This window comes from Thunnus maccoyii, chromosome 4 (genome assembly GCF_910596095.1).
Source record: "Thunnus maccoyii chromosome 4, fThuMac1.1, whole genome shotgun sequence".
NCBI lineage: Eukaryota > Metazoa > Chordata > Actinopteri > Scombriformes > Scombridae > Thunnus > Thunnus maccoyii.
Window position 1 is genome coordinate 33,174,048 of NC_056536.1, and position 27,178 is coordinate 33,201,225.

The window sequence follows — 27,178 nt, forward strand, 5'->3', positions numbered from 1 at the left end:
CGTCACATACTGGACATTTTTGACATTTTTACCGCATTTTACTGATTTAACCCGAACCATCTTTCCTTAACCCTAACCAAGTGGTTTTTGTGCCTACATTAAACCTGACCAATGGAGTTTTGTGCCTAAACCTAGCTAATGGCGTTAAATGACACGCGAAAAGGTTAAAATTGCAGCGTTAAATTGGTGTATCACCTGCATGCAAAATTGGACTTTGGCATATGCTAGGGTGACCATATTTTCAGACCCCCAAACTGGGATCCTTAAGTCTACTGCACATTAATGCACATGCACATGTATGTGCTGATGCACACACCATAAGGATGGGGGACAGTTATTTCAGTGCTTAGCACACCTACTGAGCGTACCTTTCAACACCATGGGCACTACCTCAGCAGATGAAAAACTATGTTTTGTCTCCCAAATCCACCAAGGTATTTGTCAGTGTGCACAAGTGCAGGGTGACAGCTGGCCGACTGTGACACATTCTCTGCCAGCTTTTTATTTATTTATCTATTTTTTTAAATCAAGGTCAAATCTCTTTGTGTACTATAAATAACTTTATAGGCTATAACATAAAAATAACTTTAACTTACACCTTAATGCTATGCCATGAGCTGGTCGCCAGTTTACAAAGATTAAAATATCAAAACATTAAATCACAGTTGCACTTTGTTAATAACAAAAACCGAGAGAGAGCCTTTAAAGAAAGTTACCTTTAATATGATTGGCGGGTACTTTACACTTTGCAGTCTTTCCTCTTAGTTAGAGTTTCTTTTGTGGAGCTCTCAGCTCTCAGGGAAACCACAGTTTACATTTGGCTGTCTGAATATGATGTTTTATATCAGCATCTCCACTGTGCTCAACTGAAAATGTACTCTTGCAGTTTGTGCAGAACGCAGCATTTTCATTGCCGGGTACTTTACGAAGGAAGGAGTAAATCTCGCATGCAATTTGAAAGTGTAAAGTCATGTTATTTGTATGCAGACTGTGAGACCGGGTTGCAGCACCAGGTAAATCTCTGTATTTCACAGTATACAGAGTCTTTAATCTGGTGTCTGGTATGACATTCCCTCTCTGGCCAGATGAATGCATACTGAGCATGCTCAATGGGCCGAGCACCAGAGACTTCTGCCAGCCAAACTGGCTAACTTCCGGTATGCTAACTTGAATATGGATAAAATAATTTAATCATGTGCCTCTTCTAGACTTTCCAAATGTTATTGGACCGAATGGATCAAATTCTGATAGTGAAACGAGTCATTTCATGTGGGTTGTGTGATGCTCAAAACAATTGATCCACCGTTTTACAGCCACAACAGTTGCAGTTAGGCTATGGCAGCCTATGATGTAAGCACGTCAACAGTGTTTTTGTAATTACTCTCACTTCCAGAAGGGGGAGACAAAAATTCCTCACTGCAGGTTTAACCTTTCTATATCTGGATTGCACGATCAAACCTACTGTATGATGATGCAGCCAGTATAGCTGGGGAGTACACAGGAGTGCAAAACTTCATCACACAACATGTTTGTAACGCGTCTCCTTTGATTCATGACTCTTTACTGTGGGTTCATGAGTAACTCTCAGTAACCAGTCAGAAAAGTTCAAGGCAGTATTTGAGGGACAGACAACATCAATCAATCAATCAATCAATCAATCAATCAATCAATCAATCAATCTTTATTTATATAGCGCCATATCACAACAGAAGTCATCTCAAGGCACTTTTCACATAGAGCAGGTCAAGACCGTACTCTTTAATTTACAGAGACCCAACAGTTCCCCCATGAGCAAGCACTTGGCGACAGCGGTAAGGAAAAACTCCCCTTTAACGGGTAGAAACCTCAAGCAGACCCCGGCCCTAGTTGGCGGCCATCTGCTTTGACCGGTTGGGTTGAGAGAGAGAAAGAGAGAGGGAAAGGGGGAGGGGGGACAGAAGAAAAACAATGACAACAACAAACAACAACAAGCACAAGCAGCAACAGCCAGGGAAGGATGCCATCAGGACTGTGAAGGACCGCGAAGGTTCGGCCCGGGAGTCAGGTTTTTCTGTGAGATGAGAAAGCACAAAAAACTCCGGGGAAGAAGCAAAGTTAGTGACATGCATTGATGTTACATGAATGCATACAGATGGAGAGGAGGAGGAGGAGAGAGGAGCTCAGTGCATCATGGGAAGTCCCCCAGTAGTTTAGGCCTATAGCAGCATAACTAAGGGCTGATCCAAGGCGAGCCTGGTCGGCCCTAACTATAAGCTTTATCAAAAAGGAAAGTTTTAAGCCTACTCTTAAACATAGAGAGGGTGTCTGCACCCCGGACTGAATCCGGTAGATGGTTCCATAGAAGAGGAGCCTGATAGCTGAAGGCTCTGCCTCCCATTCTACTTTTAAAGACTGTAGGGACCACCAGTAAGCCTGCATACTGGGAGCGCAGTGTTCTAGTGGGATAATACGGTATTATGAGCTCTTCAAGATATGATGGTGCCTGACCATTAAGGGCTTTGTAAGTTAGGAGAAGGATTTTAAATTCTATTCTAGATTTTACAGGAAGCCAATGTAGTGAAGCTAAAATGGGAGAAATGTGGTCTCTTTTTCTAGTTTTAGTCAATACACGTGCAGCTGCGTTCTGGACCAGCTGGAGAGTCTTTAGAGACTTGTTAGGGCAGCCTGATAATAAGGAATTGCAATAATCCAGCCTAGAAGTAACAAATGCGTGAACTAGTTTTTCTGCATCTTTTAGGGACAGGATGTGCCTGATTTTTGTGATATTACGTAAGTGGAAAAAGGCAGTCCTTGAAATTTGATTTATGTGGGAGTTAAAGGACATATCCTGATCAAAGATAACTCCCAGATTCCTTACGGTGGTGCTGGAGGCCAGGGTAATGCCATCCAGAGCAGCTTTATCATTAGATAATGTGTTTCTAAGGTGTTTAGGGCCAAGCACAATAACTTCAGTTTTATCTGAATTTAGTAGTAGAAAATTGCAGGTCATCCAGGTCTTTATGTCGTTAAGGCATGTTTGGAGTTTGTTTAACTGATTGGGTTCATCTGGCTTCATTGATAAATATAATTGGGTATCGTCTGCGTAACAATGAAAATTTATGGAGTGTTTCCTGATAATATTACCTAAAGGAAGCATATATAAGGTGAATAGAATTGGTCCAAGTACAGAACCTTGTGGAACTCCGTGTCTAACTTTTGCCTTCACGGAGGATTCATCATTCACATGTACAAACTGAAATCGGTCTGATAAATAGGACTTAAACCAGCTTAATGCAGTTCCTTTAATGCCAATTAAATGTTCCAGTCTCTGCAAAAGGATTTGATGGTCAATTGTGTCGAATGCAGCACTAAGATCTAACAGGACAAGTATAGAGACAAATCCTTTGTCTGATGCAGTTAGGAGGTCATTTGTGACTTTCACCAGTGCTGTTTCTGTGCTATGAAGCGCTCTAAATCCTGACTGAAAATCCTCAAATAAACTATTGTTATGTAGAAAGTCACATAACTGATTAGAGACTGCTTTCTCAAGGATCTTGGATAGAAATGGAAGGTTAGATATAGGTCTATAATTGGCTAAAACACCTGAATCAAGAGTAGGCTTTTTAAGAAGAGGTTTAATTACAGCTACTTTAAAGGACTGTGGTACATAGCCTGTTACTAAAGACAGATTGATCATATCTAGTAAAGAAGTGCTCACTAAGGGTAAGGCTTCCTTAAGCAGCCTAGTTGGGATGGGATCTAAGAGACAGGTTGATGGTTTAGCTGAACAAATCATTGAAGTTAGTTCAGACAAGTCTACTGGAGAAAAACAGTCCAAATATATGTCAGGATTTACTGCCGTTACCAAGGTTCCTGTGTTTGGGGAGAGAACGGTGCCTGTTGAGGGCAGGAGATGGTTAATTTTGTCTCTAATAGTTAGAATTTTATCATTAAAGAAGCTCATAAAGTCGTTACTACTGAGAGCTATAGGAATACATGGATCAGTAGAGTTATGACTCTTTGTCAGCCTGGCCAAAGTGCTGAAAATGAACCTAGGGCAGTTTTTATTCTCTTCTATTAATGCTGAGTAATAGGCGGCTCTGGCATTACAGAGGGCCTTCCTATATGTTTTAAGACTATCTTGCCAGACTAAGCGAGAATCTTCTACTTTGGTGGAACGCCAAATCCTTTCCAATTTTCGCGATGTTTGCTTTAATTTGCGGGTTTGGGAGTTATACCATGGAGCTAACCTCTTACGTTTTATTATCTTCTTTTTTAAGGGGGCGATGGAGTCGAGTGTTTGTCTTAGTGAGCCTGCAGCACTATCAATAAGATTATCAATTTGGGAGGGACTAAAGTTAACATAAGAGTCCTCTGTAGTATTGAGACATGGCAGTGAATTCAGTATTGACGGAATTGCTTCCTTAAATTTATCTACAACACTATCAGATAGACATCTAGTGAGGACATTTTTATCTAATGGTGTGTAATCCAGTAATAGGAATTCAAAAGTTATTAAAAAATGATCTGATAAAATAGGATTTTGTGGAAAAATTATTAAATGTTCAATTTCAATCCCATAAGTTAGAACAAGGTCTAGGGTGTGGTTAAGACGGTGAGTGGGATTATTTACACACTGAGAGAAGCCAATTGAGTCTAATAATGGGAGAAATGCAGTGCTGAGACTGTCACTATCAACGTCCACATGAATATTAAAATCACCTACTATAATTACTTTATCTGTACTAAGGACTAAATACGACAAAAACTCTGAGAATTCAGATAGGAATTCAGAGTACAGGCCAGGAGGACGGTACACTATAACAAATAGAACTGGCTGTAAAGTTTTCCAGGTTGGCTGAGAGAGACTAAGAACAAGGCTTTCGAATGAGTTATAATTAAATTTAGGTCTAGGGTTGATGATTAGGCTTGAGTTGAAAATGGCTGCAACTCCTCCTCCTCGGCCAGTGTCTCGAGGAATATGAGTATTAATATGACTGGGGGGAGTGGATTCATTTAGGCTGACATATTCTTCATGACACAGCCAGGTTTCAGTGAGACAAAATAAATCAATACGATGATCTGAAATTAAATCGTTTACTAAAACTGCTTTAGATGAAAGAGATCTAATGTTCAAGAGTCCACATTTAATTATCTTATTTTGTTGTACTATTGCAGCAGTGGTTTTAATTTTTACTAGATTTTCATGAATGACTCTTCTTTTATTTACTTTGGATTTAATTGATTTATGTGGTCGGGGGACAGACACAGTCTCTATGTGGTTTTGGGTGGGTAACTGCTCTAATGGAAGCGCAGAGAAGCGTGTAGGACTGCAGCTCTGCCTCCTGGTCTCAACTCTGGGTTGTCATGGTTTTGGTTTACTAATAAACTTGGCCATATTTCTGGATATGAGAGCAGCTCCATCCAAAGTGGGATGTATGCCGTCTCTCCTAATCAGACCAGGTCTTCCCCAGAAAGTCTGCCAATTATCTATGAAGCCCACATCGTTTGCTGGACACCACCTCGACAACCAGCGGTTGAATTGTGACATGCGGCTATACATGTCATCACTGGTCAGATTAGGCAGCGGTCCAGAGAAAATTACGGAGTCCGACATTGTTTTTGCAAATGTACACACCGACTCAACATTAATTTTGGTGACTTCTGATTGGCGTAATTGGGAGTCGTTGCCGCCGACATGGATGACAATCGTACCATATTTACGCTTATTCTTAGCCAGCAGTTTTAAATTTGACTCAATGTCGCCCGCTCTGGCCCCAGGAATACATTTAACTATAGCTGCTGGTGTCGCTAACTTCACGTTTCTGACTATGGAGCTGCCAATAATCAGAGTATGTTTCTCAGCGGGTGTGTTGCTGAGTGGGGAGAACCTGTTAGAAACATGAACTGGTTGGTGGTGAACCGTGGGCTTCTGCTTAGGGCTATGCTTCCTTCGAACAGTCACCCAGCCGCCCTGGCTTCCCGGCTGCTCGGGAGCTACCGGGGGAGTGGGAGCTACGCTAGGTCGGCCCGCACCGGATACTAGGGGCTGGCTAACTATATTAGCAGCTGATTGTTTTTCCATGGTGCGGAGCCGCGCTTCCAATTCACTAAGCCTTGCCTCCAGTGCTGCAAATAGACTACACTTATTACACTTATCACTATCACTAAAGGAGGCAGAGGAGTAACTGAACATTTGGCACACCGAGCAAGAGAGAGCAGGAGAACGAGAGGGAGAGAGAGAAGCCATCGCTAACTGCTTAGTTTGAGTTAGCTGCTAGTGCTAGCTGCAGAGCTAAAGTGACTAACAACTTGTGCGATTAGCGAGAAAAGTCGTTAAGAGAAAAGCGCTGAGAGTGCTTGTGTAAAACTAGCGAAAGTTTAAATATACAGCAGATATTAATCCACAGTAATGTGGTATATATAGGAAAATCAACTGAGACATCAGGACAAAACAAAACACTGAAAGCTCTGCGTCTGACCAGGTGGACAGTCCAGGAAAAGGTTCTTCCTGCTGTTCTTGGTCAGTATGAGAGTGTGTTGTTGAGTTTGGAGGAGATGACCTGTTGTGGTTCAGACACTGGAGTCATGGCATTTTCAGAAAGAGAAAACTGTCTTTGGTCTTTTTCGAGCATCAGAAGTTATTCGGGACCTAGAATGCTTAAAAAATCACCGAAGAAGAAAACACAGACCACTGCAGGCTGCAGCAGAATATATGAAGTCCACTCTTCAAAGTAAAAAGAACAAGGAAAACTTTCAGAGAGTGTTTGACAAGGCATCATATGGTGCATTCCTTGGATATTGAGTCTAACCAAATCCCTCACAAAAGACAGTCCCTCAAAAGATACACTGCTGGAGCAGCTCAGCATAGGCCAAAATCACCAGAAGAATGTTACAGTGCTGAATATAACAAGGTGTTAGATACAGTAGATATGCAGTTCAAAAAACAGTTTAATCAGGCAGATTTGCAAGTCTTGCACAAATTAGAGAATGTTCTCACTGGGAAAATGAACGATGTCTGTCAGTACCCAGAGCTTGACAAAGAAAGTCTGAAAGTCCAAGTACCCATGCTCATCTCAAAGAACAAGTACAAGTCCAGCAGTGAAGCTGCAGATATCCTAAAAATAATGCATCTTGAGGTTAGAGGTTTGTTTGTTGAGGTTCAAACTCTTGTTGGGCTGCTGCTGGTTATCTCTGTGGCCTCAGCTGAAGCTGAAAGAAGCTTCAGTGAACTTAAGAGACTGAAAACGTGGCTCAGGTCAACAACCTCACAAATGCATCTTAACAACTTTGCAGTGTGCCATGTTCATCAAGAAAAACTTGTTGCCATTGACCTCAGAGCTGTTTGTCAGCAATATGTGTCAGTAAATAAGAGGCGAAGACGTGTTTGGTTCTTTTAATGAAAGGGGGCACAAGCTGGTTGCTGGAACACAAGCAGTGTGGGAGAAATCAGGAGATTCTGTAGAGTAGACTACTAATCTATTGACTACAATTAAAATGCGGTTTTGTGCTCTGTTTGCTGTGTTCATTATATGTGTACAATACTTGTTATATGGTCTGGCACTTTAATGGTAGATTTAGGTTATATAGTGATACACATCCATCAAGTGATGCTAGAATACTCTATTCTGAAATGTACTTCTGGTTTCTGTTCCTACCTGTGCATTAAAACATCCATGTGATACAAGTCATGTTTTACAGAATGTGTGCGTGTGCATCTGTGTGTATGACATAGATAGCATGTTTATACATTAATATCCACATTGGTCATATGACAGAAAATGACCCTACCAATGTTAAAACCAAACCTACACTGTTGGTTCATGATGAGGCAGTTTTAGACGACAGAGGAAGAAAAAAGAGGAACGAGATGCCTGGTTGGCTGATGGCATAAGATGGTGGTTGGAACCAAACCTGAAACTAAAAGAAAGTCTCAGTGTGGCTACAAGCGTTCACATTAAGACAAGCTGCAGAATATTGCCAGGTTTCCCTCACTGTTGAAACTTTTATTGAAAATCATTTAAATTATCCTGTTCATTTTCCAATTTTATTGAATTAGTGTAAAACGCGCACAACAGTGCTTTCAATTTAGTGCCACACTCTCTGCTGCTGTGTGATGCTTTACAACACAATTCTATATTTTTCTTACTGTCAACAAATCTCATGTTTGGATCCAACCCAACAATGAACTGATCTACTAACAAGTATTGTGTGTGTATCCAAAGCCTGATATATCTTATTCCTCTGTGCTGTAGACCTCCGTTGTTGACCAAAAACTATTAAAAACACGTCAATGAGCCACACCGCTGCACTGGGTGACATGTTCCTTCATCATGAAGAGTTTGGTTAGAAAGACTAACAACAGCAATCATGTTTTCAGTCTGCATCTTGATCAGATTCTGATCCAGTCATTGTCAATGTCAGCACCAATAATGCTGGGTAAATTTAAATATATCAAAATAAATATACAACACAACCTGTCTCTCAGAATAATGTAACATAAATGGGCAAATATTGCCTGGGATTTGTATGTTTCATGCTTGATCAGTTTTTTAATCAATAAACATTTTTTATAAAATCTGAGTGATGGATTGTATACTTTCCACAAGGTTTCAGTGTATGAGAGATTCAGGTGTTTCTACATTGTATTGAAGGTTTCAGCACCAGAGCACTCACGCATGATTTTTAAATGATTAACAGAAAATGCATGATAACAGTGATACAATCAGTCTTTGTATTTTGAGTGTCACATTGTGTCTGTGATCGTGGGAATCAATGGTTTTGAGGAGAAAAAGGAGAACAAAGAAAGAAGAAGAAGAAGGAAATTCTAGCAGAAAGAGAGAGCAGCTAGTCCTTCAGGTCAGGTCAACCAACGAAACTTACTCAGCATGGAAGAAAATGTCTGGAGCGAGCGAGAGTGAACTGATCTACTAACGAGTACTGTGTGTGTATCCAAAGCCTGATATATCTTATTCCTCCGTTGGTGTCCAAAAACTATTAAAAACATGTTGGTGAGCTACATCGCTCACCAACATGGTGACTGGGTGACATGTTCCTTCATTATGAAGAATTTGGTCACGTTAGTTTGTTTAGAAACGGCTTCAAAGACTAATAAAAGCATCATGTTTTCAGTCTACATCTTGATCAGGCTCTGACCCAGTCATTGTCAATGTCAGCACTGATAATACTGGGATGAAGCAGTCTGAGATCACAAAAGATAGCTATGTCAGGATGCTTGAGTTGGCCAGAAAGAGAAAAGTGTCAGCATCGATTAATTGTCTCTGGTCCTTTACCTGTGAAGGGGAATGATGAGATGTAGAGTCGGCTCAACTCAATGAACCGCTGGCTGGCTCGTTACTGTAATGAGCAGGGATTTGGGTTTGTTAATGACTGTCCTTCTTTCTGGGGCCACCCTGACCTGTTAAAAGTGGATGGCCTTCACCCTGCAGGGACGGTGCCCCTCTTTTATTTAGAAATATGGACAGGTGTCTACGTTTAGTTTGACATTAGGGATTTATTATTTGGCAGGTTGCAGGTAATTAGAGAGCCTGCTAGGTTTAACTGTCAACTAATAATACAAGATGTCTAATTCCAATTACCATTTCATGTAGTGGTACCTCTACAGATCTTCCTACTAACAACACCATTAAGTTAGGTTTTTACAAATATCAGATCACTGATCCTTGAGCATAGTTTTGATAAGATAGGTTCATGTGAAACGTGGTTTAAACCAAATGTTTTTCTCCCTTTGAATGAAGCTTCCCCACCTGACTATATTATGTCCATGTATCTCAGGCTAAAAAGCAAGGTGGGGGTGTTGCTTTAATTTATTAAGTCTATTTTCAATTTAACTTCCAAATTCTAAATTCCAAATTCAACTCATGTGAGGCTCTTATTCTACGTCCATTGCCCTCAGCCATGAACAGACTCTGTTCATTCCACATTGTGACACTCTATCTGCCACCTGGCCCCTATTCACTCAATGATTTCAATATCCATCTGAATGAGTCTGGTGATACTCTAAGTAAAGCCTTTCTGGGTTCATGCAGTCTGTTCATGAGTTGACTCATTGCAATGGTTACACACTTGTTGTTAATTAATGTTAAATATGGAGTACCTCAGGGCTCTGTCCTTGGCCCTCTACTTTTATGACTTTATATTTCACCTCTTGGCCAAATTATACGTAATCATGGAATAAATTTCCATTGCTATGCAGATGATACTCAGCTGTATGTGCCTATAACGGCCGCTGATCATACTCACATCACTAAATTAGATTTGATCCCAGCTTCTCCATTGATAAGCACATCAAAGAAATCATCAAGTCTGCCTTTTTCCACTTATGTAACATTGCTAAAATTTGGGTCTTTCTTGTCCATGACTAACAGAAACATTTGTTTCATCCAGACTTGATTACTATAATGTTCTGTTTTCAGGTCTGACACATGCTAGTACTAAAAGTCTGGTGGTTCAAAATGCTGCAGCTAGAATTGTAACTAAAACAAGAAAATTTGACCATATTACACCAATTCTAGTCTCCCTTCATTGGCTTCCTATTCATGTTAGATCAAACTTTAAGGTGCTTCTTCTGACTTATAAAATCCTAAAATGGGCCCCATCATACCTGTCTGATCTCCTTAAACCTTATATTCCATCTCAAACTGTCCGCTCTCAGAACGCAGGGCCTCTGTGTGTCCCCAGTTAAAAGAAGTCAGCAGGCAGCAGGGCCTTTTCCTATTGGGCCCAGTTCATAAGGAATAAGCTCCATGTTGACATCAGACAATCCGAGTCTTTTGAGTCCTTAATATCTAAACTTAAAACTCATCTTTATACCTTAATCTTCAATAAATTGCCTAATCGATTTCTGTCTCAAAAAATTTACTAATCGATACTAATTAAAAACCTTGTCTGTCCTGCTGACAAGATTATTGATTATTGCAACTGCTTTGATAACCATTGCATCTCTCAAATCTTCTTTTTGTTTGTTGTCCACAAGCTGCCTCTCTCTCCCTCTTTTCTCCTCCTTGTTCTTTCTTTTCTCTCAGGCGTCTCTTTGCTGGACCATCGGCCATCCTGCCTGTGTGTGTGTGTGTGTGTGTGTACGTGAATGTGAATACATGCATGTGCTGTGTGTGTCTGGGTCATTCACTGTCCCTCAGGTTGTGGCATGCTGATACATATTGGGCAGGTCCTGTCTCCTTCTCCTAGGAGTATCTTTAAGTTTGAGAGGTCACTGAGGTCTTTGAAATCTGAAATTTTAGAGTTGAACTTGTTAAAGTAAATGTTCCTTATTTCATTGAATGTTTTACATTGTAGGAGGAAGTGCATCACCTGCCTCAACCTCACCTGTGGAACAGTGACCACATACTCTGTTTTCTTTTGGTTGTCATTGTTTCTTGTGTTGTCCTTTTTTGATTGCCAATTGGTGGTCACTGAGCCTGTACTTGGTTAGGATCTGTCTCTTCTTCTATCTGACAGTAGAGATATTCTGTCTGCCAGTCTGTCCTCCCAGGTCTCCATGGTGATAGAGGTTGCCTGGCTCAGGTCCTATTCTGTTCTGGCAACACGTAACACAATTTTGTATTCCTGTTCCATGTTGTATTTCTGTAATTTGTCTCTCTTATTCTGCTCTGTAAACACAACATCTATTTCCTGTCTGTCTGTCGTGTAAGAGGGATCCTCCTCTGTTTCTCTTCCTGAGCTTTCTTCTATTCTTTCCCCTGTTAAATTTTTTTTTTTTTTTTAGTTTTTCCTTATTCAAATCGAGGGTCTAAGGACAGGGAATGCTGTATTGCTGTACAGATTTTAAAGACCCCCGAGGCAAACTTGTGATTTGTGATATTGGGCAATACAAATAAGAATTGACTTGACTTGACTCCAATAATCCTGGTAAAACAGGAGCATGCCAAAGTGTAAGTAATGATGCATTACTGGGATTAGGAACTGTAATGTGATTACTGAATTTCAAACTGTAATCCCTTACACTACTGTTGCTGAAAAAGGTAAGCCCATTACACAGTAATTCTGCAATTCTGTAGTTCTTCCATGATTAGTGGGTACATAAGGGGTATCTAAGGTTAAGTAGTTACTGGATCACATACTGTAGTTACAAGATTTAAATGTGTGCCTTTGATAGGACGCAATGTTACTGCATGTCAATCAAGATTTGATTAAAGCTGTATGTAAGCTGATGACGGAAGGGTGTTTCATCAAAATAACGTAAATTTTAAATTTTAAACAACATTTTTCTCAAAGGAGAGCACAGAAGATTTACAGGGCAGATATGTTGCTCGAGGAGACAAAAAGGAAGCAATTTAATTTGCACGCGCAGCAAGTTTCTTTCAAAAACAGGAAGTGCTTGGTTTCATGTTGGTTTATGTTAAGAGGGCATAAATTGCAGATTGTCAGCAGATGCCAACTGCACATCAAAGATGGAGAACTTACTGACAAATTTGGCTTCTGGAAAACTCAACATGTATGTCACAATCGTTGTGATGTTTACCTACAACATTTTGCTCGACCGGGACTTTGCGTGCACTTGCAAAGAACAAGAGCTTGATTGTTATTTATACATGGTTCTGCCGTTCTTAATTATATTTTTCTTGATACTCTGGACAGACAGGGTATTTCTGCACGTCTGTAGATACAGATGTACATGTAATGGAAAATTCTGGGATAAGTGTCGAGACTGCATTTTTTGTGGGTCTTTTGTACGCATCATTTTCAAGGCGATTTTCGTGGGTCTGCTGTGGGTTGCTTTTGTATATCTCGATGGTGACTGGTATGTTTGCTGCAAGAATGATCATTCAGAACAACAAAGACACTTAGCCTGCATAGACAAGAAGATTGTCTATGACAAGGATCAAGTAATCATTGCTAAACTGAAAAACAAGTCCAGGGTGAGTGTTTTCATCATGTCAGCTTGTACTAGTGTTTATTTTACTGTGGTTCACTGTGGAGTTTTATCTCAAGAAAATGACTGCACACAGTAATGCTGTTGTTTCTTTTTCAGCTTATTGGTGCCTGTATACTCATGTGTATCATTCTTCTGGCGGCCATTATGTCACTGTTTGAATCGAGGAGTTGCTGTCTTTGCAACACGACTCTATTTGACAAACTGATTTTGGAGGAAGAGGAAAATGTACGGACAGAGATTATGAGGGAAGTGGCAAAAGAAAAGTTGACTGAAAAAGTAAAGGACAAAATAAACAAGGAACATGATGAGAACTGTTTTGATGTTGCTGAAGAACTGATAAATGCATCCACAATGCCAACAGTTCCTAAACAAAACGAGCAACAGGAACAACACGGGGCACAAGCAACACTCAACCAGGTTGCTAGTTAAGCAACACTTTTCAGCTAGTTAAGCAGCTCATTTGCAATTGTTTTTTTTCATTCAGTTTGCCTGAAGAAGGCTTGCAACCAAGTTGTATGTAGTTAATGGTGTGTTAAGATTTATGTGCAGAAGCGTGTTACTTAAACGTCAAATGACTATATGAAACTAACAGAAATGTCATATCTTGTTTTCCACATGGTTTATCATTTGAGCTTTGACTGCTGCTCTTTTAATGGTGATGCAGCTGGAGGTAAACTACAATGGTCATCTGTACACAGGAAATCATGTGAAGAAATGTGGTGGAAGTGGTTCTTCTTATGTATTTGTTATATTTGGTGGTACATTGGCTCAAAATGACAACAGAAACCTGGACTGATTTGACAGTGAATACATGTTGGAGTGTCTGCAGTTGGATTAATACAGTTTGAGAGAGAGGTCGACATCCCAAATTCATGTTTTTTTTTAATTGAATCTATTTTTTATGTTATTCTTTATCTGTGATAAGTTAATGATTGTTAAAAGATGAAAGACAAAAGACTGAAACTAGAGTAGTGAAAGCTGTTACAGCAGCAGATTAATGTTCAGGGTATAACAATCACTTATCACTATCACATGTGGAGAACATGTTCAGCTGTCCACATCCTTTTGTCCAGGAAGGATGTTTAGAGCTTCAGCTGGTAAACAGGAATACTGTTACTTCAAACTGAGTAACAGCTATTAATGCAACAGGCCTGCCGTATATGTTCTTGTGTAGTCATTGGAAAAACAAAGTAGAATGATGATGTAAAACAATTTTTAATTTTTTAATGTTTAATGATTTTTACAGTAAATTCCATATGTTATTTTAATATTTAAAATGAGAAATGGCTGTGATACAGAAAAAAAGTACTTGTGGCTTTGTGTGTTATTTAAATTTTTGTGGGGGAGGAATTCCACTCCTGTCTACAGACGACCATTGGCTGATGATAGATTCAAACAGCTGGTGGGAAGAACTCTCACAAGTGCAGTTAGGGTTAGGGTTAGTTTAGGTTCGGTTAAGGTTAGGTTAGGGTTAGCGCACAAATTTTGCAAGAGTTATGCAAATCGTTGATTCAATCTAGCTCCAACCATGACCATTGTGATTGTCATCCACCATGTTGCTGCTGAAGCTGGTTTTAATGATGTCATCTCATTGTGTCCGGTTTAATGGCACCGACTGGAGAATTAGCAACACCTGCTGTTTATCTCCTTACATTCACACAACAGACATGGATGGAAACATTCACTATTTTATTTTGACGATTTTCTGGAAATTTGGTTAAAATCTGCACCACATTTAGATTGCATACAGACTGCAGTTAGGTTTCAATCACACCACCTCTAAAATTGTACACACTGCAAAGTTTGTAAAAGAAATCCATTCTTTAAATTCTTTACATTTAATACTGGTGGACATTTTACTACTGATACTCATTTACTCTTACTTAGTAAAAATCTGATTACAGGACTTTTACACTGATATGTGACTGCAGAATTGAATATTTGAGGCCATTTCCACCAGACATATTCTGACAATTTATTAATTTATCTTTTTTTTGTCTCCAAATACAGGATATTCAACTAAAGGCCTTATCCCCAGCCAATGGACAGAAGAAGGTTTTTTACAGTTTGATGATCACATTTCTATTCATCACCACATCAGTCAAAAGTGTTTAAACTAAAACACAGAGAGCTTAAATCTGTGATTGTGTGACATACTAACCAACTGATCAACTAAATACATCACAACTGTTTTTTGCTCATATTTTCACAGAATGACAATGAGTCTGTTTTCTCTCTGAAGCCCCCAGAAATGTTTTCATGTTTCTATTTTATGTATTGAGCCTTCAGCTCACCAGTACACTGTGTGAAATGATTTAATTTTTTAACTTTTAATCACTTTGTGTTTAAAAAGAGATGGCATTCAGATTGATAATTAGTAATCTCATTTTATTTTAAAACTTGTAATTTTTCCAGTAACATTTAACCATCCCATTGCCACACACTTCTTTGCTTATTCCAACACATAAGCAGCCTTTTGACAAATACTAATATCAGAAGAAGTTAGTGATAACATAATGCTACAACTCCATTAAGCAAGTATTATTAATCTAATTCAGCCAGCTGTGGGGATCCTGTGGTGCAAAACACAACAACAAAACCAAAAACACAACAACTGAAGTCACAACCCAATAATTGTTCTGGAAAAGCATCAACTGTTGTCGCTACCGTTTTCCTTTTTGTTGTTTTGTTTTGCACCTCAGGGCTACCGTAGCCAGCTCACATAGAATAGATTATGAAGTGAATGTAAAATATGTACAGTGTTAATGTTTCGTGAATAGAGACTGATCTTGTCACTCCTCTTTAGGAACCACAGAACTCAGCTCAGCAGGGAGAGGGGAGCAACGCCACTAAACCCCAACCTCGGCGAACGCCAAGCCATCAGGTGGGTGCTTTGTTTGAGGTCAAGCTTTATATTATTTATACAGCTATGGATTAATTATGATGTCAGCAACATAATTTTGTAAAACACATACAATTCTACTATTAATATTCTATTCTAACTCACAGATATTCACATAATAACCATGTGGTTAAATTAGGGGATGATCATGGACATGGTTTTGGAAAATTAACTTTTTATTTGTCCAATCTGTTTTGTCCAATCACAAACAAGAATTGTTGTCCCTACCTTTTCCATTTTGTTGTTGTGCTGTTGTCATTTGTTTATGTGTTTTTGGTTTTGTTGTTATGTTTTGCACCTCAGGATCACTGTAGCCGGCTCATGTGGAATAGATTATAATGTGAATGTAAAATATGTGGAGAATTAATGTTTGGTGAATAGACTCTGATCTTGTCACTCCTCATAAGGAACCACAGAGCGCAGCACAGCAGGGAGAGAGGAGAGACGCCACTGACCCCCCCACCCCTCAGAGAACACCAAGCCATGAGATGGGTGCTTTTGTTCTGTGGCCAATTCAATTGAGGAAATAAATACTGCGTTGAAGATAAATAGTAGGACTATTAAAGAGGTAAAAATGTAAAATGCTGACAATGCCACCTAAGGTTGTTATCCCGAGGATATGGGGGCTGCATTGCGTGTGGGTATGTTATGTTTCACCACATCAGTCATCCCGAAATCTTCCTTGTGAGCAAAGAAAACCTTCTCCCATCAGCAGAGTTGCTAAATGACCCTGCTCATCCTGGGCCAGGACTGGTTGATCAGTGAGTTGTTGTTGGTTGTTCAGGCTGACGTTGTGTGCTTCATGGATGTCCATTTCATCTACCTGAAATAGTCTGCAAAGCTTCTCGTAGCATCCTATGGAGACTGGGAAATCATTCACGTTACGAATGTTAATTGGAACTCAATCTTGTCTTGCCACTGATATTGTTTGAGCTGCTGAAACAGCAACGGCCTCCTGGAGTGTCTCAACCAGCCCATAGTAGTCACGCCCTCTCATTCTGGCATTGGCACATCCCCAGACTACCACTTCACCCCAGGCTGGTATGCTAACTCGGTGACAGTGGTCTGGCCAGACATAACCTTGTAAACTATCTTCTGAGGTCACTGTAGTCCTGCGGCACACTGAAACTTAGAGTTCTGGCAAGAGAAAGGCACTGGCCCATCAGGGTTTCATAACAGCAAGCTGGACGAAAACCCATCATCCACAATAAAATCTCCTCGCTAGTTAATTTTATGGCCCTCAATTTCAAACTCCATAGTGACATAGTCCAGACAGGGGACATGGGAACCATTGGCAGCTTTAAGCTTAATCATTGAGGGAACTCTTTAACAGCATACTCAGGGAAGTGCTTAACAAAATTACCATATTAAGGTGGTTTGTGAGCCAATTTCTAGAAGGCCTTTCATTTTAAGATCACCTATTACCACCTCAACATGTGGACATTGTCCAGTCAAAGCTGAAGTTGGCCCTTGTGAGGTCTGTTTGGCCTAACCCAACTCCAACCTGTGTCCACATCTGTCCTGTAAAAGTAGAGCCATTTGTTGAAGGGCATCAAATGTTCTCTCTGGCTGTTGACGGGTAGATCTCCTCAGTCCTTGTGTTAGGGGTCCCTCCTCCAGGCCCAGAAGGAACTGTTCTTTCAGGTGGTCGTTGGTGGCGGCCTCATCTGGGTCATGTTGCTGGAGCCTGCGATGCAGCTCCCTTAACCTCAGAACTGAGACTGCACAGGTTCATCTGCAAGCAAAGAACAACTAAACAAGTTTTTTTGTTGGTAAATAACAAGGAGACATTAGCAGGAAAGATAAAATATAAAGATTTCTCAGTTTCAAGAATAAGGCCTTCACTGAGGTTCCCCATAAAAAGAAAGACTGATGACTATTTTTCTGTTCGATTGTATTCTATATAGATCCCGTGTAATGATTTTACACCAATACAGTTAAACTTTTTCTATATATTGTGTAAAACAATAATTAGTGTTTTTCACAGAGCTGTAACAGAATACACATGGCACAAATGACAGAGAACATAAAAATATAGAACAAGGATTCTGTGACACCAATTTCATGTGATCTGACTAAATGTGTTTTCTGTCATCACTCACTGTGTTAAATGCTTTTCAGGAGGAAAGAAGTCCAGCTCCACCACCACCAGAGGTAAATCTATCAGTCAATCTACTATTCCAGTTTCAGACCAATAATAATGATACAAATCTTGTACATCACTTGTGGATCCTCCTCTTTTCACCACTGTGAGGCTGACTGACATGTGATAAGAACAGAGGCCACTAGAGGTCGCTGCTCCGTCACTTTTCACTTCTATAATGTGTTCCATGTGAGATGACTGACTGAAGCTGTGTTTTTCTAACAGGAGCAGACCCTTATGTAGCAGGAACCGGGTCCATCAAACAAACAGTAACAATTACTTCATCAGTTTCTGGGAGAACTTTTGTCCCTCTGAGATTAGTTTGAACTTTCCTCTTGCTTGACTCACAATCTGTTATTTACTCACCTTTTCCTACTTAGATTATTTATTATGTTTGATAAATGCTGTTTGCTATTGATCCATTTCATTTACTGATATGTCAGATGTTCAAGTCTTTGTTTTAGTTTCTTTATCGATAATTTCTTTTGAATGATTTGATCAGTGATATAATTACTGTGTTAGACTCATATTGATGATTGCATTTTATTGACTGCTTTTCACTTGTTGCAACTCTAAAGAATCATTTTGGTTCAGATCATTTTAAGTTAAATGTTGAAGCTGTTTTGATTTTCATTTAAACATTAAGTTTGATTGCATTTTATTTATTCAGTTTATATTTTTATGCCGCATCTTGATTGTTCATTTTGAATTGATTTAAGAACATATTTACATCTTGATTTTGCCCTTTTAAGGTTTCCATCATTTGCATCTGTAATAAGCGATTGATTCAACTTTGACTGAGTCAAACTCTATAGAGTTTTTATGCCTTTGATTAAGATCTCTATTGTATTATGGATAATGTGACCAATATATGGTTAAAAAATAAAATACTTCAATACTACAGTATAAAGTAAGTGGTATTTTAATTTCATCATAAAGCATTTGGCAGTGATTACATTTCACAATTAGGTATTAGGTTGGTTGATCCTCACCTCAACTCAGCAACGTTACTAAAATAGCCTTTTATCACTTGAGAAACATAACAAGAGTCAGACCCTACCTCTCCCTAGAGGATGCTAAAAAACTGGCTCATGCTTTTGTACTCTTATGGTTAGATTATTGCAACACACTTTATACTGGTTAGCCAAAAAATAAAAACTATTGATCAGCTGCAACTCATCCAAAACTCAGCAGCAAGAATTCTAACAAAAACCATTAAAAGAGGTCACATTACTCCCATGTTCGCACTGACTTCCAGTAACGTTGAAGATAGATTTTAAAATTCTTTTACTTGTTTTTAAAGCTCTGAATGGGCTAGCACCTTCCTATCTGTCAGATCGCCTGTCGGAGTACGTGCCAAATCGCTCCCTCAGACCGCATAGTGCCGGTCTGCTGAGGGTGCCACCGCCGAACAGCAAGAGGTATGGCGATGCTGCCCTCTGTTGTTATGCACCAAGGATTTGGAACATGCTCCCTCCTCATCTTAGACAAGTGACCTCGCTTGACAGTTTTATGAGGCCCCTTACGAAAAAAGCACATGTGAAATTCAGTCTTTCACATGTGAGCTGAGACATTTCACATGTGATGTTGTGATTTCACATGTGAACTTAAAATTCACATTTGGAAATCATATCTGTATCTTAAAATTCACATGTGAAAAAGACAATATGTTTTCAGCTTTACATGTCATTGCAAACTTTACATGTGAAAAAGATAATGTCACATGTGAAGTGAAACATTTCACATGATGTTGTGGTTTCACATGTGAACCTAAGTTTCACTTTCGGAAATCACATGTGTATCTCAAATTCACATGTAAAAAAAAAAGTTTTTAATTTTATATGTGAATGCAAACTTAACATGTAAAAGGGATAAAGTCATGCGTGAAATGAAACATTCACATGTGATATTGTGATTTCACATGTGATAAAAGACATGTTTTGAATGCAAACTTTTATATGTGAAAATCACCATTTCCTATGTGAACTGACACATCTCACAGATTGATTTCACATGTAAACTCAAGACCTTTCCCTTCCATATAAACTGAGACATTTCACATGCGACATGATTTAGAATGTTATAAAAGACGTGTCAAGTTTCAAGAGGAATAGATTTTTGGATTGAAAAGGTACTCTTTGTAAAATGTTCTCTTCCTGGACATTTTGCTAACGCCACCTAAGTGTATTGAGTGTATTAATAAAAGTATTGAGCCAAGGAGCTCGCGCTTCCCGCCCATACACTCTGGGTTCCCCATGCTGCCTTCGGGACCTCACGGAAATATTACAGTTATCGAGTGTAATACATAAATGATCATAAACATGAACAACAACGGTCTCACAAACGCATGTATTACTATAATATGTGAGATGTCGCATTTATAGGCTGTAAATAATGTATCCCATGTCCGTTTCTGATGTTCACTAAGGAGCAATAGGGTAGGTTTATTTTTGTCATACCGTTTATATATTCCGTAGTTACATGTCTGACCTATTTTTTTTTCATTTCATTAATTCATTTAATTTAATCCATACTAAGTTAGTAAAATCTGCACCAAAAAATTACTTTACATAACACGTGTATTATCCTCTGTGAGCAAACGTGAGACAAGCTTTTGATGAAGACAAATCTTGGATGGTGCACATGAATGCATCGTCATCTTTGACCGTTGGAAGCAGATCGACGTCACAGACGAAGACAGAGAAATGGATCGGGACGCAGTGATTTATCGGTTCGACGACGACCAAATCAGTATATTTAAAGAAAAATGTGTATCAAAGAAGAAAATGCTGAATGACTCTGACATGATTGGGCTGTTGGAGCGCAGCTCCGCCGACAAGGGAAGGATGGCGAAAATACCCAGCAACGGTAAGTTACTGGCAGTGAGTGGTGAGTAACTGATAACTTAAAACTAGCTTAACGTTAACGTTACTTTGACACCATGCCAGCTAGCTAGTTAGATGCTAATAGTTGTAACATTAAGTCGTATGCTTTTATAAGTACATAAATTTGCTGTTTTGTCACGTTTTTTGCCACGTTTAATTGCTTGTTCGGTGAAATCATTCGTTGCATAGCTTCATCTGTGAATTTAGCACGGTGTAACGTTACGTCGACGTTAACTTAAAGTTACTCCGTGATTCGCACAACGTTATCATTAATGTACAGATTGTAAGTACCATTGAAGAACCTCTGTTTTCCAGCATTAGAAATTATTTCTTCCACCTCAGTATACTCTCTCTCTCTCTCTGTCTCTCTCTCTCTGTCTCTGTCTCTCTCTTTTCTTTCTTTTGAGTATATAAATATAATAACGTCTCAACTCAACCGGTCAAGGCAGATGGCGTCCACCTAGAGTCCGCTGCTGCTGTATGTAGTTATAGTTTTTAAGTGCATGATCGCAAACGTGATCAATTACGACGTGAGATACAGTTGAGTTATGATTGAAATAGGGTGGGATTGATAAAAATCATATACATGTTTTTAACAAAGTATTTTTGTTTTCTTTTTTTCTATTGTCATTATACTAAATAACTAAGACTCAGTGTTTGCCTATGGCTGCAGATTTGTGGTGATGTGTGTCCATCCTAACAATAGTATAATCTCACTGAGAAGCTTTTTGTCCATTTGTTGAGAGTTCAGCCTTTTCAGAGCTATGATATAAACAATGTTACTTGCTGAAAGGACAAAGAATCATCAGCACACACTTTGATCTATATTCCATTTCCATGTAATGGTCCACAATTTAAAAGTTTTTTCTTATTATTTGTTATTTCATGTATGTAATCTTTGTTCATTGTATTTCCAAATTGTGATTTTTTTTCCTCTGATCTGGCATGTCTCAGGTAGGGGTTGAAATTGAAATAGTCTTTGTATTTTTACAAAACCTGTGCAACATCATTATCCTGAAACCATTTACAGTGCTTTCCTCTTGTGATATGAATCTTATTTTCTTTCTTGCAATATTTGTCTTTCTATTTTGACAGCTCAAGTGTAAGGGCACTTTCCAGGCACTGCAGAGGCAGACATAAAGGCCTGCATGGCTCAGAAGCTTAAAGACCTGAGGGTTAAAAGCCGGAGTCAGGGGTAAGCTTAATTCACCAATAGTTACCTTGCTACAGATACTTTAATCACAGTGTCATCATTGGTACCACTTGTCATTGATTTCTTTCATTCCAAAATAATGTGAGATGCTAGGGTTTTCTGTAGATCAACATGAGGTATTACCTAACATACAGCAGGGTTTGATTAATACTGAACTCATCAGAGGAAACAACTCAAAACCTACTTCTATGACCTTTTTACCTCCTATGATTTGATCCCTTCTCTAGGATTTTATTTACTTTTACTCTTTTACTATGTCTTAATTGATGTTTATCCCGTTTTAATATGTGTATGAATGTGTATGAAAATGAAAACCAAACACAGCATGAGAGAAAGAGAAATGAAACAATTGAATGGGAGAGAGTAACCTAACTTCCCTTTATGAAGTAATGTCTAGTTGTTGAGAAGGGTGGTGACGAGGATTCACTGTGAGCTTGTTTGTCTTCTTAAGAATTACTTTCAACGACTGACCTCTAGTTCCCCTCTCAGGGTTAATCCCAACTGCCCTGGAGCGGCGTGGGGGGGGCACCCAAATGGTTTATAAAAATGTATTCTGTATGACAAATTTCTCTTTCAGTTTATTAAATCCCTGCTGCATCTGATGGCAGCAGAACAGTTGATAATAATAACAATAATAAATTAATTTTTTTGTACAATAAACTATGTGTTAATGTAGCTCTGGACAACAGTTCCTTTGTTGTGGTAGCATCTTACTTTACACTTAAAAAATTAACCAAAACCAACTATGTTTGTCAAAGCTTCCTAATTTCCCAAACCCTTTCTGTGCTACAAGTATATAGTTCATATTTTAAAGGCCAAGTTATGTCCTAAAACAGGTGGGCACTGATGTTTCAGGAAGTATGACTGAGACAGGGGGGAATAGTGCATTTTCCGCAATAGTGCATTTGTTATTATTAGTAATGAATTTAATAAGATCCACCAGGATGGCATGACTTTTTTTATGATTAACATTTTATTGAAATTTCAGATGGTGCACAAAACAAGCATATATGTTGATAAGGATGGTTAGACATCCAGCAGCATCATTGTTTATACTAGTATGGAAAGTGTGAGGATATCCGCAGTACATATTGTCCACTATCAAAGAGAAACAAAGACAGACCACAGAGGCAAAGAAGCAAACCGCCAAACCAACAGACACAGAACTGAGAAAACAAAAAAAACCAAAACAAAACAAAAAAACCCCACATGAAACAAATAGCACGTTGCATACTCAGCGATACTGGGCACAGCGTTGATAATGAAGGGGCACTAATATGAACCCCCACCATAGATGAAGAAAAGGCTGACATGCAAGGAACCGAGGTGGTGATACTGAGAGGTACATGTAAACTTCTGGGACCCTGTGCCCCATCCTGACATGTCCCTTAGTCCTACCCCCTAATGGCAGCTAGGTAACGTTCCCATTTCAGATTGAAACTCTCCACCCTATTCATGAGTCTGTATGACAAGCCTTCCAGTGCTGCTAGCCTACCCAACTGGTTGTGCCATAGATTGATAGAGGGGGGTAATAATAAGTGTACGGCCCAGCATCAATGCAGTCTGTACCCATTCTGCATCATGGGATGGAAGGTCCTCGAGTAAGGAGGGGTTAGGATGACATGACTTTAAAACCAGCAGATTTTTTAAATTTCACATCCTCAAATGTAAGATCAAATTTTTTCAGTGGAAAATGCCCAGAAAGAGGAAACATGCTGACACATAATCTATATAAATATCTATCTATATCTGTATAAACCAGATATCCCTGAAGCTTTCTGCTTCTGTCAGCATCTTTCCTCTTTCTGGGTATTTCCCACTGAAAAAATGTGATCTTACATTTGAGGATATTTATAGCTCTTTGAGTCCTGCATATGACCCCTGAAGGGCTCGTCAGATACAATATCTTTTTATTTGGTTTTATTCATTTTTTAATCTTTATTTAACCAACCTGGTTAAATAAACCAACCAACCTGGTTAAATAAAGGAGAAACTGTGCTGCCCTCCAACACATCTGTCAGGCTTTCACGTGTGCAGAAATTCACTACCACTGATTGTGAAACAAAAACTGGTGGTTTTAACAGAATATGTACAAGCTGGAGGTACTGGAATATGTTGTGTGGTTACATACATTTAATTTTCCCCCACATAAGCTTTGTGTCATAAACTGCCAGGTCCATTATTAGAAATAAACGGATGTTTGTGGGTAAATAGAACAGATTTTGTCAGTTGCAGTTTTATCAGCACAGACAGCAACAATACAACACAGTGGCTGCATCCCAAGTCTCTTAAATTGCATCCACGTTTCCCTCACTTGCGTCTTTTCCTTGCGTCTTAGTCCTTCCTGCTGTGGATGCAAGGAGAGACGCAAGGAAACCAAGTGAGGAGAGAAGAAACGAGGAAATTTGTTTTAAGAGACATGAGACGTCCTCTCCTCTAAAGCGTCACGTGAAGCGACGTCCGTTTCTGATGACGGCTGATGACGACAGCTGATCACAGCTGGATCAGCTGTCGGTCGGCTTTAACAGCTGTTGAAACTTCTGATGGAGTTTGTGTCTGCACACGTGCACTGTGTTAATACTAATAAAGGTTCACAGTTATCACCGCTAGAGCAGCTGTTTCCTCTCTGCAGCCTGTTACCTGTTCAACAAACACTTAAATAAAAACCTGCATTCTGCATTTATACTGTGTCCTGCTCAGATGGACAGGAACCATTTCTACTGACAGAATGCGTTTATACTATTTATTGATTATTTGCATCTGTATTTTTTGATAATCCTGATAGTGAATTCATCATTCAATAACCCAGAATATGATCAGGGTATCTTCTGAACACTGGAAAATATGTATTTGGCTAAATGTTTCAGGACAAATTTTCAGCCTCACATGTGACTGAATGGAAATGACGATAAATGATGTAAAATATAAATGTGTTTAACTGTTATTATGGATCAAATTAAAGTCAGGAAGAGTCTGTCTGTCAGCAAGAAACAGTTTAATGGAGGAAATAACATCATGAAAAAAAATCTTTCTAATAAATGAAGAAAGTTGTTTATGATTCTTTTGTTGATCAGACCGACAATTAACAGATTTTTAACTATATGATGAATCAGAAAACAAATAAAACATAAAACTTGGGAATGATACACTTAAATTAAATCTGTAATCTGTCTCCTCTTCAGTATGAAACTGCAGTGATGTATCAAATCAGTCTGATCAGCTGCAGCATCCAATCAACAACTGATATCCAATAAGGGGGCGTGTCAGCCCGTAAAAGACTTCCGTGAAGGCTGCTCTCGTGTTTCCTCGTTCCTCAGAGACCCCTCCTCGCTCCTTGCTCCTAGGAGCAGAATAAGAGACTTGGGACTCCTGTCAAAATGGCGCATCAGGAACAACTTCCAGTTCAGGTTAGGGGCAAGGAGCGAGGAGACATAAATTAAGAGACTTGAGATGTATCCAGTGTGTGTATGTGTGTGTGTGTGTGTTTGTGTGTTTTTGGTTTATAACAGTGGTTGGCAACCAGCTTATTAGGTGCATTAGGTGTAAACTGGTCGAGGGTGCTGACATTCACTAAACTTTTATATTAAATTTAAAGAAGCAAAGTAAAAGGTTTAGGATTTAAAAGTGACTTCAGTCAGAGCTGTTCTTACTGCACATCAAAGCAGCTGCATCATGAAGTTTACAGTTTACTTCTCCCAGAACTGCTGCAAGTGGTGTGAATGTTGCTGTTGCACAGAGCCTCGTGCCTCTAGAGGTCCTGCACTCTTTCACTGTTTTCTTCCTTGTATCTTTTTTTATTTCCCAACAAATTTCAAGTTAGCTTCAAGTCAGTGTTCATGTCTGACACTTTCAGAGTTCTAGTAAATGCTCTAATAGTAAAGTCTACACATTTATAACCCATCATAAACCATGGATGCAGCTGTTCACATTATATGTTTATTAATTTACAAATAGTTGTGTTATTCTTCAAAAAAGAAAAAGAAAGAGAAGAAATGAGCAATACATTTTAAAGCTCATGAGAAACCTTGAGAAGCAAATTGATAGGACCAAACACATTCATTGGTGTGAGTTAACACCCAGGACACTTTGGTTCTAGAGGTTGTCTGATGCATTTTAGAAATAAGGAAGTTTACTTTTACACAAAGAGGAACACTCCTTTTTCTCACCAAGTTAGAGCCAAAATATCTCTCAATGATCTATTTTTATTTTTCTGAACAAACACTTCACTGAACATTTTCTTATTGCTTCTTTCAATTTGTTTGAATATCTGTTGGTAACACTTGACTTTAACATCGTTCCCATTTATCATTTATAAGTTGTATATTGCTATTTAATAAATGCTTATAATTCTTGTTGGAACCCAGAAGTGTTTGCTGCTGTATAAACAGATAATTAATGACAATATAGTAAAACTCAGTTATAGTGATATAAAATATGTCTTCATAGGAGAAGTTATAATAAATACTGAGAATTAATAAAATATCTCTATACCTTATGACTATATATTAAATGTTTATATGATCCTCATAAATGGGATAAAGTGATTATTCTTATCTTCAGTCAGCACCTTCATCATGAAACCACTGATCTACACATATCAATATTACACTTGTTGTGTTCATATATATTAGACTGTATGTATGTATTTATTTAATCTTCATTGTTGGATATCTCCTGGGATATTATACAGTATGTAAAGATTTTTATGAGGTCAATATATTGTGCTACTGACATACTGGAATGTTTGGTTTGTTGGTGTTTAATGTGTCTGAATAATTCCATAGAGGTCATATGGGTCAAATAATGGGGTCAAAAATAGAATGATTCATTCATTAATGTACCCTCAACCACCATCATCATCGTCATGTCGCAAACAGAGCGAGAGAGAGAGAAAGAGGAAGAGGAAGGAATGTTAACTTAAATCATCGTCAGCTTCCTGATTGATCAGACAGACATACAGAGGCAATTCTCTGACAGTTTGATGATTTTCTGCATCAGGATCAAACTCAGAATGAATATCCACCATGTTCTGTTCTTCTGCTTCTTATCAGGTGAGGACTGATTACCTGACTGTGTCTGTAAAGCTGCAGCACAAACTGCTTCTGGACATTCATTGTGTTCATTTTAACAAATGTCAGAT

At 38.9% G+C, this 27,178-nt stretch overlaps 1 protein-coding gene and 1 long non-coding RNA gene across 11 annotated transcripts in view; both read left to right on the forward strand.

Moving 5' to 3' along the window:
• The first annotated feature begins 14,680 nt into the window (after window positions 1–14,680).
• On the forward strand, window positions 14,681–18,257 carry LOC121896037. 2 transcript variants are annotated; one of them, XR_006095895.1, is made up of 3 exons: window positions 14,681–15,779; window positions 16,205–17,951; window positions 18,166–18,257. It is a non-coding gene; the product is annotated as an uncharacterized LOC121896037 (long non-coding RNA). The 2 variants fall into 2 exon arrangements; XR_006095896.1 differs by having other exon boundaries at window positions 14,681–14,950; window positions 15,702–17,951.
• Window positions 18,258–20,408: 2,151 nt separating this feature from the next.
• Window positions 20,409–27,178, forward strand: part of LOC121896021 (cell wall protein RBR3-like) — a 58,957-nt gene continuing 52,187 nt past the window's right edge. For 3 of the 9 annotated variants that reach the window (XR_006095891.1, XR_006095890.1, XM_042409636.1), the window contains exons 1-2: window positions 21,231–22,020; window positions 26,916–27,089. Coding sequence is in view for 6 of the 9 variants with exons in the window: in XM_042409636.1 (XP_042265570.1) it covers window positions 27,020–27,089 (70 nt within the window). In the remaining 3 variants the exon portion in view is untranslated. Of the gene's footprint in view, window positions 20,830–21,230; window positions 22,021–25,259; window positions 25,446–26,915; window positions 27,090–27,178 lie in introns of those variants that run through there. The other 6 variants (XR_006095889.1, XM_042409628.1, XM_042409635.1 and 3 more) reach the window with 4 other exon arrangements.